The following is a 17,012-nucleotide window of genomic DNA, read 5'->3' as shown; positions in this document are numbered from 1 at the left end:
TTCAAGTAAATCAGTTGGGCTATAACCTGGTGTCTTGTGATTTGTGACCTTATATAGTTCCTCCTCTGTAGCTTTGTACCTCAGCTACTGAAGGCAAATATACTATCTGACTTCTTGACCACTTTATTCACCTGTTCCTGATACCTTAAGGGACCATTTTAAACGCACACCAAGATCCCTTTGATCCTTGTAGGAGCAAATTACTGCAGATGCTGGAACCTATCCTGAAAAAAAAGTGTTAGTGATCACAGCTGGTCAGGCAACATCCAAGCTAACGTTTTGAGTCTAGATGCCTATCCATCAGAGCTGATGTGATCTCTCTGATCCTTGATGCGTCCCTCAGATCCTACCCTGGGACAAAGGGCAAAAATAAAATATGAATGAAAGACCAACTCAAAAGTGAAGTAATTAATGCTGTAGTTTGGCACATGTTGTGTCCCCTTTAAGTGGTGGTGTCTACTAATCTGATCAATCAGATGTTGTGTCAGGATCCTGTTCTTCTAGTAACTGATTGATAGACTGTAAAAAGGTCAGTGTGGCTGTAATGTGAGCACATATATACACACACATTAAAGGTAAGTATTGTCATAATGAATAGCCGTAAGTGCAGAGTGAATTAGCAACCGTGCTCTGAGGAGGGCTTATTCCGATCTCCTTCTTTGCAGGAATTGACGGATAGTTGGAAAATCATGGCCCGGCTTGTGGAATGTGTTCCAAATTTCTCCAACGGGCAGAATAAGGAGGTAAGGCTGGAATTAATGGCTGCTCAGTAATTTACCAGCTATCTTACCAGGACTACATGCAGAGATCAATCTGAAGACACAGTTAGACCAGCATTAGTTGAAGCTGAGGAGCTGCTGCTTATTGAGAGATGATTCCAAGATCAGCTTCCAAAATAAATTGGTGGATTTCAGGATTCAGACTAATTAGCTTCCTGGATTGGGGATACATGAAATGGGCAGAATTTCTTCTCTTTTTTTTAGTCACCCACTGATCCCTGTCTCTTGTGCTGGAGCATCCCAGCATAGCATGACACTGGTGATCATTCAGCCCATCACACCCTGCCAGCTCTTTTGAAATGTTAGTCCTATTTTCCTGCTACTTCCCAATGCAATCTCTTCCCTTTCATGTTTATATCCAATTTCTTTTTGAAGGCTAGTGATTAATCAAAACATTTAATCAACTGTATCCAATCTCTTCTCTCTCTTTGGTCAAAGGAGGACAATTGCCCTCACCAATCGACTGAAGTTTCTACAAGCCCTCCTCCTAAAACCTCTTCTAGTCAATCTGATCGAGAAGGAGAGGTGTGTGTGGTCTCAGAGGGTGAGGGAGTTCAAGTCAGGCAGAAGATTTAGAGGGGATGTGACGAAGATGTCTTTCACCCAGAGGGGGCTGGAGATGTGCAATGCATTGCCCAAAATGGACATTGAGACAAGAAACATCACAACCTTTAAAATGTACTTAGATGAGCAGTTGAAATGCCATAACATTCAAGGCTATAGGCCTCATGCGGGAAAGTGTGACTAATGTAAATAATATTACTGTATATTTTTGGCAGTATAGATTTGATGGACTGAAAGGCCTCTTGTGTACTGTATGATTCTATGATGGAGAGGGGGTTGTCAGTACTGAGGGGGAGGGAGGGGCTGGTCAGGATCCAAAGGGAGAGGAGGGCTGTTGCCTATTGGAGAAAGAGGGAAGGTTGCCATGTCCAGTGGTGGGTTTTGGGATTTCATGTCCCAAATGGTGAGGACAGTGTCAGGTCAGGGTCCAAGGTATGTAAGATATCATTGGAAGGAACCTGTGTAAGTCAAGGCTTTAGTTTAATAGTTACCTAGGAGTTAGAGAAGGTTGTTAATTATCTAATTGTTCCTGGGTAATTGTTTGTCTAACTGCAGTGAACCCTCTAAACTCTCTGATTTAAATGGAGAATTTCTGAGAGTTACAGGCGCTGAGGAACTTTCAAATGCAATCTTCAATTTCCTGGGCAATTCCCTCAGAGTCAGAAGGGGAGTGCAAGGGCGGGGGTGTGTGGTGCAGAAATCCAGACTTGGGAAGTAGCATCAACACCTCGGAGACAACTGGGAGGGACATGGGTTTAAGGAGGAAGTTGGAGGGAGGGTGGAGTAGGGAGAGGAAGCGAAGTAGGGAGGGAGCATGGACAAAGACAGACAGAGGGGTAGAGGGCCTCCTGAGCCATGAACCTGCCTTGTCTCCCAATGCCACTCACACCTCTCTACACAGACACACTCACACCGACACACCCACTCAGCCCCAAATCCACACCCCTTCCCACAAGCCTATATGCATGTGCCCACACCCCCAACCATACCCCCACACTCACACCTACATCCCTACCCATAGCACACCCCTACCCAGACACCCACATCCACATATCAACATCCAAATTGCACGCATTACCCTGTGCATGACATCACGTGTGATGCGTATTATGTTTGGATCCGTGCACAGGCCAGTTCCTGAATGAGTGCATGTAGGTAATTGTCCGCACTTGCAGCTGTCTGCAAACATTGCCTCAAAACAAGGAATTCTGTCAAGCCAATTTTCCTTCTGGGATTGGACTTATCCATATTAACATCATCTGACACCATAATTACATACAAGATGCCAACTAGAGTGTCCTGGATTTGTCGAGATAATGTGCCCAATCTCTTTCAGGTTTTGTCAGTCTCTACATTGTTGTTTAAAGTGTTTTACCTGTAACTGTTCCTCTCCACTCTCTGAATAAGGCCTTTCCTGAATCCTCGCTGCTAGGTTATTGATGCCATCGCTGTTGCTATTTCACGGACTAATGGCTGCTCTCTGTTGGATGTGGATCCTGGTCCGTCCACTAATCGGACGGTGTATACGTTTGTTGGTTCTCCCGAGGCTGTGGTAGAGGGAGCATTGAATGCTGCACAAGTGGCCTTTGACCTCATCGACATGACGACACACAGAGGTGAGCTGGCAGGTGGCTAATTGTGGGGAGATCAGACAAGTGATGCCTGCCTGGTTGATCAATAGCACACTGGTGCTAAAGGAGGAGTTGAGGATTGAGGGCTTCTCCTCAAATTCTGTGCAATCCCCTGCAGTGTTTATAATGCAGCCTGGAGTGCATCCCCCCCCCCCACCCCCCCCTCCATCCCCCCCCCCCACCCCCCCCTCCCAATAACACTGTGTTCCTTAGCATTCCTGTTCCACACAATCCTGTGGACCCAAATTCACAGTCTGCCAACATCGACATGTATGTAAGTGCAAGCACAAGAGTGCAATGTTTATCCAATAACTTACTTTAAACTGAAACAAATTGTGGCTAGCCCAGTGTGTGTGGTAAACTCTGACCGTACCTCAGCACAGAGTTGTGATCCTCAACAAATCTTGCGAGATAATAGTGACCTACCCTGTCTGTGATTAATTCAGGGTAAGTTTCCTGCACCATTGGGTGTATTGATTTAAATGGCTCTGTTTACACTCACTCTGCAGACTGAGCTCAATGTGGCTCTAACTTAAGCAGTGTGTTGGCTTGGGTTTAGACCATTAAATGTGGTTTGAAATACACACAGCAGGTTGATTCCTCCCATATTTTGATGAGCTGTCCTTTTCAGGAGGCTGGTTGGAAGGTTCTCTCTGTTGGACTGTGGGTTTATTTCTCAAATCAGTTTCCACTGCTCACCTCATTAAATATACCACCTGTGTCCATGGCAACCTTCAATCATGTGGTGTCAGAGGGGTAGGCCCTAGTTACCACTGTCACTTTACAGCAGAACCTATCTAGCCTCTCTTCTTCCCTGGCTTACTAGAGCAACACTCCTCTTATCTACCCATGTTTGTTTTATCTCTGTCTCTGGGCTCCCTTTGCATCTGTATGCTCATACCTTTCTTCCCCATCCCTAGTTCCTTTTCCGAGCTGCTATCCGTTCTGAAGAAGGGTCACAGGTCTCAACATTTACAATGTTTTCTCTTCAGAGGTGTTGCCAGACCTGCTGAGTTTCTCCAGCAATTTGTTCTTGTTTGTCTCAGATTTCTAGCATCCACAATTCTTTGTTTTATTTTAGGCGTCCAATTGAATTTCTGGTCAATGGTAAATCCCCCCAGGATGCGGATAGCGGGGGAGTTCAGTAATGGTAACGCCATTGAATGTCAAAGGACAATGGTTAGATTCTCTTTTGTTGGACAAGAGTCGTAGAATCACAACATCATAGATGTGATAGTGATTTAGAATTTGAGAATTGAAAATTCCCATCTCTAACTTGGAATTAATCTCAATTTCTCCTGTTCTGAATCAATGTTTTAATATTGCTTTTGTTCTTTTCCAAGTGCATAGTTTTGAATGGTTAAGAACTCCAAACTGCTTTGATTTTAATTTGACAATTTTTGCTCTTAGGTGAACATCCCAGATTAGGTAGTCTGGATGTTTGTCCCTTTATCCCAGTCCGGAATGTCGATATGGCTGATTGTGTTTGGTGTGCAAATGAGTTCGGCAAACGGCTTGCAGACAACCTGGAAGTGCCTGGTGAGTGCTTTTGAGAAAAACAAATGAGGACAATGATGGCCCATAAACTGGTGGGTGGGTGAGTATGCATATGTGTGTGTATGTGGACTGGAAGGTCTGTGTGTAGGCCCAAATGTCAGAAGGACTGTGATGTATTGTGAATGTATTTGTGAGAGAGGGTATTGTGAGTGTGTTTTTTCATGGGAGTTTGTACATGTGTATGTTAGTGTAATTGTGTGTGAGGGAGAATGTGTGGGTGTCATTGGAAGTATGTGTAAGAGAGTTTGTAAATGAAAAAGAAAGATTGCATATGTTTGTGCAATTGTGTATGTAAAAAAGAAAGGGAGAGCATGTGTTAGTAAGTATGTGAGTGAGAAAGTGGATGTGTTAATGTGAAAGAGTTAAAGTGAGATTATGTGTGTATATGAGAGAGAGAGATTGTATGTGAGCATATCTGTGAATGTGTGTGTTTATTAGTATGAGTCTCACAAGAATAAGATTGGACCACTCGGCCCGCCAGTCTGTTCTGCTATCAGCCAGAATCTGATCGCCCAAATCTTACCAAATAAATATCTCATCCCTTTTGAAAATGTCAATGGCTCTGAGTTCACAGCCCGGTGGGGATGGAGATGGAGATGGAGATGGAGACAGGGATGGAGATGGAGACAGGGACAGAGATAGGCCGGGGTGGGGTGGGAGGGTGGGAGGTGGTTGGGACAGAATTCCAGATTTCCACAATCCTTTGTGTGAAATGGTACTGCCAAAGTCCCTCCTTAAATCATTAAGCCCGGGATGCTTGGAATTTATTTAGCTTGGATGACTGGTTTGCAATACAGAGTGGGTTCAATTCCTGCACCAGCTGAGGTTACTATGATGTCCTATCTTCTCACCTTCACCCGTCAACTGAGGTATGGTGATCCTCAGGTTAAACCAATTCTAGACTACAGTGGCTTTACTTCTATGGTTATGCTCTTTATCCAAGATTCTCTTAATAGAGGAAATAGATTCTCTATAATTTACCCAAATCCCTTTATCATTTTACATCAATTAGATCACCATCCCCACCACCAGTCCTTCAAGGAAACACAAGCCTCATCTGCCTGTCCCGATAATCCACCTCCCAATGCCGTGCCATTGTGCTTGACGGTCGGTATCTGGAACTGAACTCAGGACCCTGAACGAAGCATAAGGCTCTGTACCCAAATACAGCACAGAACCTTCCCCTTGGTATTCCCAGACCACTGAAATCAAAATCTTTCCCTTCGCCTCCTTCACCTATTCCTGGTGTTGTTTTATACCTGCAAATGCATCTTTAGTAATTTATCTAATGTCTCTGTGCCATACATTTTGACATTTAAATATGTCTTTTTCGGATCCAAAGTGGATGATATCTCTCTTCTCCACATTGAACTCCATTTGTCACAGTGCTCCCCCTCAACTGTGACTGTTTATATCTTTTAGTAACTTCACAGAGTGGAATTCAATCCAGATAAATTCAAAGTGCTGTACTCGGACAAGACAAACAAGACAAGAGGACCTTGGGAAGCACTGAGAATCGGAGTATGTGCATGTTCACTAGTCCTTAAGGTATCAGAGTAGATGAATAAAGCATACTTGCCTTTATTAACTGAGGTGTAGAGTTTAAGAGCAGGGGGCTATGCTGGAACTGTATAAAATGTTGATTGAGCCACAGCTAGAGCATTGTGTACTGTTCTGGAATCCACATTCTAAAAGAGATGTGATAGCACTGGAGAGGGTACAAAGGAGATTTACCAGGATACCGTCTCAGCTGGAGAAACTCATTTATGAGGAGAGATTGTACAGAATTAGGGCTGTTTTCCTTAGAGCCTAAGAGATTGACAGAGGACATGATTGAGATGTAGAAAGCTATGAGGGGCATAGATATGGTAGACAGGAAGAAACCTTTCCCCTTGATGGAGGGATCAGTGACCTAGGCCATGGATTTAAGGTAAAGGGCAGAAGATTTAGAGAAAATGAGGGAAAACCACTTCGTCCAGAGGATAGTGGTATCTGGAACTCACTGCCTCTAAGGGTGATAGAGACAGAAACTCTCATAATATTTAAGAAGTATTTCAATCTGCACTTGCGGTGCCAAGGCATACAAGACTTATGGGCCAAATGCTGGAAAATGGGATTACAATAGTAACTGGGCGTGATGGGCCAAAAGACCTTTTTCTGTGCTGTTGATCTCTAGGACTCACAAATGTAATGTTAACTGTAGCTTTAGATAAACATGTCTCTTCGTTTGTGCAGGTTTCTGACATAGAACCCTGAAACAGATCTCCAGAGACATCAACTATGACATTTCCCCAGTTGATTGTGTGTATACCATGTATGTGTGTGTGTCTGTCTCAGTGCCAGTGTGTATGCGCGTGTGTGTGTCTATCTGTCTGTTGCATGTGTGTGTGGGTGTTAGTTGTGTACTTCTGCAAGTGTCTCTGTGTTGACACATATGCTCCCCAGTTGGTCTCAAGCACAATGTGCTTGCTGTATATATTGACCTTGATTGTGACAGGGGAATGGGAGGATGCAGGGGCCTGTATAGCAGCTAAACTATATGCTGGGCCAGGGACACAGACGTACCCAACTCCAGAATAATATGGTCTCAACTCAATAGCTTTTGTCCCAGCTCTACTCTACCAACTGCCTAGAATAAAATCCAGTAAAGAAACAGTAATATTTGGACATGAATGTACTGGTCATACTGCAGCACTGTCTGAAGTATACAAGGTATGGCGAATCTGTCTACACCATTCACAAGGTTTATTGTTTTTTTTCTTTCTGGGCAGAATCTGCTGTGATTTTGCCACTGACCGGGTGCTTCACCTGATAGTGCAGTTGTCATGGAGTCATAGAGATGGACAGCATGGGAACAGACCCATTGGTCCAACTCATCCATGCCGACCAGATACAATAACCTAATCTAGTTCCACTTGCTAGCACTTGACTCATATCCCTCCAAACCCTTCCTATTCATATACCCATCCAGATGACTTTTAAATGTTGTAGTTTAAAAGCATCCTCCACTTCCTCTGGCAGCTCATTCCATTCACACACATATGTGAAAAAGTTGCCCCTTAGGTCACTTTTATATTTTTCCCCTCTCACCTTAAACCAATGCCCTCTAGTTTTGGACTCTCCCACCTCAGAGAAAAGACCTTGTCTATTTATCCTATCTATCCTCATAATTTTATAAACCTCTGTAAGGTCACCCCATCAGCCTCCAACACCTCAGGGAAAATAGCCCCAACCTATTCAGCCTCTCCCTATAGCTCAGATCCTCCAACCCTGGCAATATCCTTGTAAATCTTTTCTGAATCCTTTCAGGTTTCACAACATTCTTCTGATAGGAAGGAGACCAGAGTTACACACAATATTCCAACAGTGGCCTAACCAATGTCCTGTACAGCCGCAACCTGACCTTCCAACTCCTGTACTCAATGCTCTGACCAGTAAAGGAAAGCATACCAAACGCCTTCTTCACTATCCTATCTACCTGCGACTCTACTTTCAAGGAGCTATGAACCTGCACTCCAAGGTCTCTTTGTTCAGCAACACTCCCCAGGACCTTACCATTAAGTGTGTAAGTCCTGCTAAGATTTGCTTTTCCAAAATGCAGCACCTTGCATTTATCTAAATTAAACTCCATCTGCCACTCCTCAGCTCATTGACCCATCTGATCAAAATCCCATTGTAATCTGAGGTAACCTTCTTCGCTGTCTACCACACCTCCAACTTTGGTGCCGTCTACAAACTTACTAACTATACCTCCTATGATAACATCCAAATCATTTATATAAATGATGAAAAGTAGTGGACTCAGCATCGATTCTTGTGGCACTCCACTGGTCACAGGCCTCCAGTCTGAAAAACAACCCTCCACCACCACCTTCTAACTTCAAGCCAGTTCTTTACCCAAATCGCTAGTTCTCCCAGTATTCCAGGAGATCTAACCTTGCTAACCAATCTACCAGGAGAAACCTTGTTGAACACCTCACTGAAGTCCATATAGATCATGTCCACCACTCACCCCTCATCAATCCTCTTCATAACTCAATCAATTTTGTGAGACATGATTTCCCATGCAAAATCAGTCCTTGCTTTTTCACATAAACGTGAATCCTGTCCCTCAGGATTCCCTCCAACAACTTGTCAAGCTCAACAGTTTATAGTTCCCTGGCATGTCCTTACCACCTTTCTTAAATAGTGGTAAACATTAGCAAACCTCCAGTCTTCCGGTACCTCACTTGTGACTCGATGATACAAATATCTCAGCAAGGGGCCCAGCAATCACTTCCCTAGAGTTCTCAGGTACACCTGATTAGGTCCTGGGGATTTATCCACTTTTGTGCATTTCAAGACATCTAGCACCACCTCCTCTGTAATATGGACACTTTTCAAGATGTCACCATCTATTTCCCACATCCTATATCTTCCATGTCCTTCTCCATAGTAAACACTGATGCAAAATCCTCACTTAGTATTTTCACCATCTCCTGCAGCTCCACATTTAGGCTGCCTTGCTGTTCTACTGGGTTACCCTTTTGTCCTTAATGTATTTATAAAATCCCTTTGGATTTTCCTTTTTGCCAAAGATATCTCATGTCCTCTTTTTGCTCTCCTGATTTCCTCAGAGTACAACGGGATCTTGATCAGATGGGCCAATGGGCTGAGGAGTAGCAAATGGAGTTTAATTTAGATAAATGTGAGGTGCTGCATTTTGGAAAGACAAATCAGAGCAGGACTTATACATTTAATGGTAAGGTCCTAGGGTAAGCAGTATATTCCTACCACCTTTATACTCTTCTAAGGATTCTCTCGATCTCTCCTGTCAAAATCTGACATATGCTTCCTTCTTTTTCTTAACAAAAACCTCAATTTCTTTAGTCATCCAGCATTCAGCCTTTCCTTTCACCCTGACAGGAATATACTTTCTCTGGACTCTTGTTATCTCATTTCTGCAGGCTTCCCATTTTCCAGCCATCCCTTTACCTGTGAGCATCTGCCCCCAATCAGCTTTTGAAAGTTCTCGCCCAATAACATCCCTTCCTCCAATTTAGAACTTCAACTTTTAGATCCTTTCTATCCTGTTCCATCACTATTTTTAAACTAATAGAATTATGGTCGCTGGCCCCAAAGTGCTCCCCCACTGACACTTCAGTCACCTGCCTTGCCTTATTTTCCAAGAGTAGGTCAAGTTTTGCACCTTCTCTAGTAGGTACATCCACATACTGAATCTGAAAATTTTCTTGCACACACTTAACAAATTCCTCTCCATTTAAACCTTTAACACTATAGCAGTCCCAGTCTGAAACTTAAAGTCCCCGACCCTAACCACCCTATTATTCTTACAAATTTATTTCTCAATTTTCTGCTATTAGGGGATCTAATAGTCGACATGTGCCTATTTTTAAATTCCTGCCTAACTTTCTATATTCTCCCTTCAGATTTCCAATCATTTCCCTTCCTGTGTGATTAGTTCCAATGTGTATAGCTTTAAATTAAGGGGGGGTAGGTATAGGACAGATGTTAGGGGTAGGTTCTTTACTCAGCGAGTCGTGAGTTCATGGAATGCCCTGCCAGTAGCAGTGGTGGACTCTCCCTCATTATGGGCATTTAAGCAGGCATTGGATAGGCATATGGTGGGCTAGTGTAGGTTAGGTGGGCTTGGATCGGCGCAACATCGAGGGCCGAAGCGCCTGTACTGCGCTGTATTCTTCTATGTTCTATGTGTAAAATGACCTCCTGTTGGTCCCTTTCACTTTTGAGAACATTCTGCACGCTCTCTGGGACATCCTTGATCTTGTCAACAGGAGGCAATACACCATTCTGATTTTTCGCAGCTGGCCACAGAAATGTCTGTCTGTGCCTCTGACTGGAAAGTTCCATATCACAATCGACCGCTTGGAACCCGAGTGCCCCTCATTACATTAGAGCCATTCTTGGTACCAGAAACCTGGCTGTTCATGCTGCATTCCCCTGAGAGTCCATTACCCCCTACATTTTCCAAAACAGCACACGTATTTGAGATTGGGATAGCCACAGCAGACTGCTGCACTACCTGCCTATTTCTCTTACCTTACCTGGAGGTAACCCATCTACCTTACTGTATTCCTGATGAAGAGCTTCTGTTTGACATGTTGACTCTCCTGCTTCTCGGATGTTGACTGACCTGCTATACTTTTCCAGCATCATCTCCAGCATCTGCAGTCCTCAGGTTTCCCTACCTGATTGTAGATGATGGACAGGCTTTGAGGAGTTAGGCGGTGAGGTTCCTCAACGCAGTATTCCTACCCTCTCGCCTGCTCCTGTAGCCACTGTGTTTATGTGCTGACTCCAGTTGATTTAAGACTATCTCTAGCTTCCTTTGTAAGGTATGGTTTGGCCACTATTCTCTTTGCACCCTTGCCAGACAGGGATAAATAATTTTTATTGTTCACACATTTGCTCTTTGAATGTTTGCCTTGCCTATCCACCGTCACTCCTTTTGGTAATATTTCCCAATCCATCATAGCCAACTCACACCATCATAGCTTCCTTTATTAAGATTCAGGACTCCATTGTCAGGACCTCACTCTCCATCTTGGGTCAGAATTCTATCATATTGTAGTGGTATTCTTCAAAGGATTGCTTACAATCTCTCATTACCAATTTTTCCTTTCTCAATGCATAGTACTCAGTTTAAAATGACCTGTTCTGTAGTTATTTTCTCAATGGATTGATCCAAACAAAACATCCTACATACGCTCTAGGAATTCCTCCTCTATGGTATTTTGATTAATTTGATTTGCCTGATCTATATGCAGTTTAAAGTCATCCATAATTACAGATGGTCTGTCACCACAAGTAACTCTGGTTTTCTGTTTAGTGTCATTCCCAACATCACCACTACTGAGTCACTTGAAGGTGTACTGTCATACACACCGTGAGACTTAATACAAGATGGGCAGCTCCTTGTGAGGCTGGGTGGTGGGGGACACTCCTAAAGAAAATTCAGCTCACTGCTTCTGCAACTTGTGCTTATTCTAACAGCCCCTTTACTCTCCTTACAGTGTATTTATACGCAGAAGCAGCTCGTGATGAAAGTCGGAGAACATTGCCCAGCATTCGTGCTGGTGAATATGAAGGGCTGCCGGAGAAGGTACGGGAACATAGGAATTACCAGTCGGAGTAGGAAGTTCCGCACTTTAAGCTCACTCTGCTGTTTTACATGATCATGGCTGATCTTATCTTGGTCACAACTCCATTTTCCTGCCTGCTCCTTTTTATCCTACTTTTCATCAGAAACATATCAATGTCTTTCTCGAATCTGTTGATTGATTTTTCGTCAGTACTCACACTGGAAAAAGACAATGTTCTGGAAGAGAATACTGAGATACAGGCTACTAGACTAGATGGGATTGAGGTTCACATGGAGGAGGTGTTAACAATTCTGGAAAGTGTGAAAATAGATAAGTCCCCTGGGCCAGATGGGATTTCTCCTCGGATTCTCTGGGAAGCCAGGGAGGAGATTGCTGCACCTTTGGCTTTGATCTTTATGTCATCATTGTCTACAGGAATAGTGCCAGAAGACTGGAGGATAGCAAATGTTATCCCCTTGTTCAAGAAGGGGAGTAGAGACAACCCAGGTAATTATAGACAAATGAGCCTTACTTCTGTTATGGGTAAAGTGTTGGAAAAGATTATAAGAGATAGAATTTATAATCATCTAGAGAGGAATAAAATGATTAGGGATAGTCAACATGGTTTTGTGAAGGGTAGGTTGTGCCTCATAAACCTTATTGGGTTTTTTGAGATGGTGACCAAACAGGTGGATGAGGGTAAAGCGGTTGATGTGGTGCATATGGATTTCATATGGTTTCTCATGTAAGGTGTTTGATAAGGTTCCCCACGTTAGGATATCGCACAAAATACGAAGGCATGGCATTGAGGGTGATTTAGTGGTTTGGATCAGAAATTGGCTAGCTGAAAGAAGACAGAGGATGGTAGTTGATGGTAAATGTTCATCCTGGAGTTCAGTTACTAGTGGGATACCTCAAGGATCTGTTTTGGGCCATTGCTGTTTGTCATTTTTATAATGACCTGAATGAAGGTGCAGAAGAATGACACTAAGTTCAGTGGAGTTATGGATAGTGCTGAAGGATGTTGCAGGTTACAGAGGGACACAGCTAAGCTGCAGAGCTGGGCTGAGAGATGGCTAATGGAGTTTAATGCAGAAAGGTGTGAGGTGATTTACTTTGGAGGGAGCAACAGGAATAAAGAGTACTGCGCTATGGTAAGATTCTTGGTAGTGTAGATGTTCAGACAGATCTTGGTGTCCAAGTACATAGATCATTGAAAGTTGCTGACCAGGTTGATAGGGTTGTTAAGAAGGCATACGGTGTGTTAGCTTTTATTGTTAGAGGGATTGAGTTTTAGAGCCTTGAAGTCATGCTGTAGCTGCACAAAACTCTGGTGCGGCCGCACTTGGAGTATTGCATAGAGTTCTGGTCACCACATTACAGGAAGGATATGGAAGAGTTGGAAGGAGTGCAGAGGAGATTTACTAGGATTTTGCCTGGTATGGAGGGAAGGTCTTATGAAGAAAGATTAGATTAGATTCCCTACAGTGTGGGAACAGGCCCTTCGGCTCAACAAGTCCACACTGACTCTCCGAAGAGTAACCCACTCAGACCCAATTCCCTCTGACTGATGCACCTAACACTACAGGCAATTTACCTGACCAATTCTCCTGACCTGCACCTCTTTGGACTGTGGGAGGAAACTGGAGCACCCAGAGGAAACCCATGCAGACACAGGGAGAATGTGCAAACTCCACACAGAAAGTTGCCCGAGGCCGGAATCAAACCTGGATTCCTGGTGTTCTGAGGCAGCAGTGTGAACCACTGAGCCACCGTGCCACCCTGGTAAAGGCTGAGGGACATTAGGCTGTTTTCATTAGAGAGAAGAAGGTTGAGAGGTGACTCAAATTGAGACATATAAGTTAATCAGAGAGTTAGATAGGGTGGATAGTGAGAGCCTTTTTCCTTGGATGGTGATGGCTAGCATGAGGAGACATAGCTTTAAATTGAGGGGTGATAGATATAGGACAGATGTCAGAGGTAGTTTCTTTACTCGAGAGTAGTAGGGATGTGGAACACGCTGCCTGCAACAGTAGTAGACTCACCAATGTTAAGGGCATTTAATTAATTGGATACAAATATGGATGAAAATGGAATAGTACAGGATAGATAGGCTTCAGATTGGTGCAGCATGGAGGGCTGAAGGGCCTGTACTGTGCTAGAATGTTCTATGTTCATTGATTCTGCCTCTACTGTACTCTGTGGTAGTGGGTTCCACAGATTCCCAACCCTTTGAGAGGGTAGGTTCTCCTCATCTCAGCTTCGAACCTACCTCCTTTCACTCTATATTTATGTCCCACAAGGGGGGGGGGGGGGCATCTGTTCAACATCCACCTTATCAATCCCCTTTCGCATTTTACACACCTCAGTCCGATCCTGCAAACTTCTGAACTTCAGCAAATATAAGCCCAAGCTATTCAACCGCTCCTCATACAACAGCCCTTTCATCCCTGAAATCAACCTTGTGAACCTCCTCTGAACTGCCTCCAGTACCACCATATCCTTTCTCAAGGAAGGAGACCAAAATTAGACTCAATATTCCAAATGTTGTCTCACCAATGCCTTATATAATTGTAACAATACTTCTTTATTTCTATAGTTTAGGATGCAACTTGAATGTTCAGATGCTGTGTGAACATTGGCACCTCTTCAGAACAAATCTAAGAACATAAGAATTAGGAGCAAGAGTAGGCCATTCAGCCTCTCTCAAGCCTCCTCCATCATACAATCATGGCTGATCACATCTCAGCCTAAACCCTCTTTTCCTGTCCATTCCCCATAACTCTTCAAAACATGACTAATTAAAAATCTATCTTAAATTTATTCTCAAATTTATTCAATGTCCCAGCATCCACCACACACCAGGGTATTGAATTCCACAGATTCATAACCTTTTGAGACCAGTAATGTTCCGTTCTTATTTCTGTTTTTTTAAAATGAGGCCGATCTCACAGAAAGTAGTTGAGGCCAAAACACTGATCCCTTTAGCCCCTAGAATTATATCAATTCCTTCTTGAAAACATTCAAAGGGTATCATGCAGCATCTGTGCCTGTGGTTAATCGGTCGCCAGAGACGGTTCAGGAAGGGGAGGGAGGTTTCCGAGATGATCCAGGTGAATTTGAGGTCGGGGTGGAAGGTGTAGGTAAAGTTGATGAACAGTTCAACCTCCTTGTGGGAGCTCAAGGCAGTGCTGATACAGTCATCGATGTAGCGGAGGAACAGGTCAGGTGTGGTGCCGGTGTAACTGAGGAAGATGGACTGTTCTACATGTCTGACAAACAGGCAGGAGTTGGAACAAGGTACTGAGAGTTGGATGATCAAATTGAATGGCAGAGCAGGCGCTGCTTCATTCTTCTTCCATTCCTCACTCAACAGACTGACTGGCCTACTCCCGCTTTTATTTTCTATATTTCCATTTAACAGCACAAACTGACCAGGGAAAAAAACCATCAAACCTGAGTAGTGGGAGCAGTTTAGAATTTAGCAAAGGAGGACAAAGGGGAACCAGTCAGTGTGACGTCAAAAGTGTGGTAAATCCTAAGGTCCATTGTCAAAGCTTTATTCTGAGCATTTGAAAAACAGTGGCAGGATCAGATGAAATCAGCTTGGACAATGAAAGGGAAATCATGTTTGACACACCTACAGGAATTCTTCAAAGATGTACCATAGAGCTGATATGGAGGAGTCAGTGGATATGGTTTATTTGGGCTTTCAGAACACTTTTGACAAAGTCCCATGAAAGAGATTAGTGTCTAATATTAAGGTGCATGGGATTGTGGATAAACTATTGAGCTAGATAGGAAAGTGGTTGGCAGACAGCAAACATAACGTAGGAATGAGTGTGTTTTTTTTCCAATTGGAGAGTCGGGTAATCCGGGGATCAAGACTAGAACACCAGCTATTCACAAGATATATTTAATGATTTATTTGAGAGAAATAAATGTAACATGTCCAAATTTGCGAAGGGACTATTTGTTTTTTTCCCTCAGACTCAGATTTGCAGGAAGAACGATTAAATGGTTCCTCAGTTGGGACTGCAGAGTTTGGAGGCTGTTTGTTCTTCACTGTTCCTGTCACATGGGCGGGTGGCTTTCTGTGGACCAAGGTCTTGGAGCAATTCTTGAAATCTCACTGGGGCTGGGATTGATTTGGAAAAGTTTGTATTTTTTTTCACTGGAGGCATCTGCAAGAAGAGGCTGAGAGAAGCCTCCTTTCCCTCGCAGCCCAGTGGCATGTCTGTGTAATACAAAAATTTGTCCTGTTACAGCTGAAGAATCTGGAGTGGAGTCCGGACTTTGGGAGCACGACTTTTGTCCCGCGCTGGGGAGCCACAGTGACTGGAGCCCGGAACTTCCTCATCGCCTTCAATGTGAATCTACTGAGCACGAAGGAGCAAGCTCACCGCGTTGCCCTCAATATCCGAGAGCAAGGTCGAGGCAGGGACCAGGTTAGTGTCCTTCAACATTAGGTTGGCAAGAGATTTTAGTGGACCCTGCAATAAGTTACAGAATCACTGAATTGTTAAGGTGCAGGAGGAGGCCATTCGGCCCATCATGCATTCGCTGGCTCTTCAGATAAGTATCATTATCTATTGCTAATCTCCTATCTTTTCCCCACATCTCTGCACACCATTTATAACCAAATAACAAGTGTCTTACTCAATGGGCCGAATGGTCTTACTTCCGCTCCTATGTCTTATGGTCTTTTGGTCTTGAATGCCTCAATGGAGCCTGCCTCCATTATATTTCCAGAGAAAGTGAGGGCTGCAGATGCTGGAGGTCAGAGCTGAAAATGTGTTGCTGGAAAAGCGCAGCAGGTCAGGCAGCATCCAAGGAACAGGAGAAGAAGGGCTTATGCCCGAAACGTCGATTCTCCTGTTCCTTGGATGCTGCCTGACCTGCTGCGCTTTTCCAGCAACACATTTTCAGCTCCATTATATTTCCAGGCAGTGTAATCCAAGGAAATCTGCTGTCCCTACCCAGTCTGACCTACATGAGACTCCTGACCCACAGCAGAAAGGAAATGAGGACTGCCGATGCTAAAGATCAGAGTTGGGATAGTGGTGCTGGAAAAGCACAGCAAGTCAGGTAATATGTGAGGTGCAGGAGAATCGACATCAGGAATGATGAATGGCTTATGCCCGAAACGTCGATTCTCCTGCTCCTGGGATGCTGCCTGACCGGCTGTGCTTTTCCAGCACCACACTATCGATTCTGATCTCCAGCATCTGCAGTCCTCACTTTCTCCTAGTGTATTCCACACCCTTACCACTCGCAGTATGAAAAAGATTTTCTCACATTGCCCATTGCTTCATTTGCATATTACTTTAAACCTTGTTCCTTTTATGAGTGGGAACAGCTTCTTCCTCTGTACGCTA

General features: G+C 43.9%; 1 protein-coding gene across 4 annotated transcripts in view; it reads left to right on the top strand.

Moving 5' to 3' along the window:
* The first annotated feature begins 557 nt into the window (after nt 1-557).
* The window catches only part of ftcd (formimidoyltransferase cyclodeaminase), a 48,725-nt gene continuing 32,270 nt past the window's right edge, over nt 558-17,012 (top strand). Inside the window, exons 1-6 of one of the 4 annotated variants that reach the window (XM_043693422.2) lie at nt 558-575; nt 666-743; nt 2,776-2,959; nt 4,385-4,513; nt 11,566-11,654; nt 15,903-16,082. In XM_043693422.2, coding sequence (XP_043549357.2) covers nt 690-743; nt 2,776-2,959; nt 4,385-4,513; nt 11,566-11,654; nt 15,903-16,082 — 636 coding nt within the window. In that variant the 5' untranslated portion in view covers nt 558-575; nt 666-689. The other 3 variants (XM_043693424.2, XM_043693426.2, XM_043693423.2) reach the window with 3 other exon arrangements.

This window comes from Chiloscyllium plagiosum, unplaced genomic scaffold (genome assembly GCF_037043375.1).
Source record: "Chiloscyllium plagiosum isolate Xiang-an unplaced genomic scaffold, Cpla_swu_hap1 HiC_scaffold_7, whole genome shotgun sequence".
In the NCBI taxonomy this organism is placed as follows: Eukaryota; Metazoa; Chordata; class Chondrichthyes; order Orectolobiformes; family Hemiscylliidae; genus Chiloscyllium; species Chiloscyllium plagiosum.
This window is presented reverse-complemented; position numbering and strand designations above follow the sequence as displayed.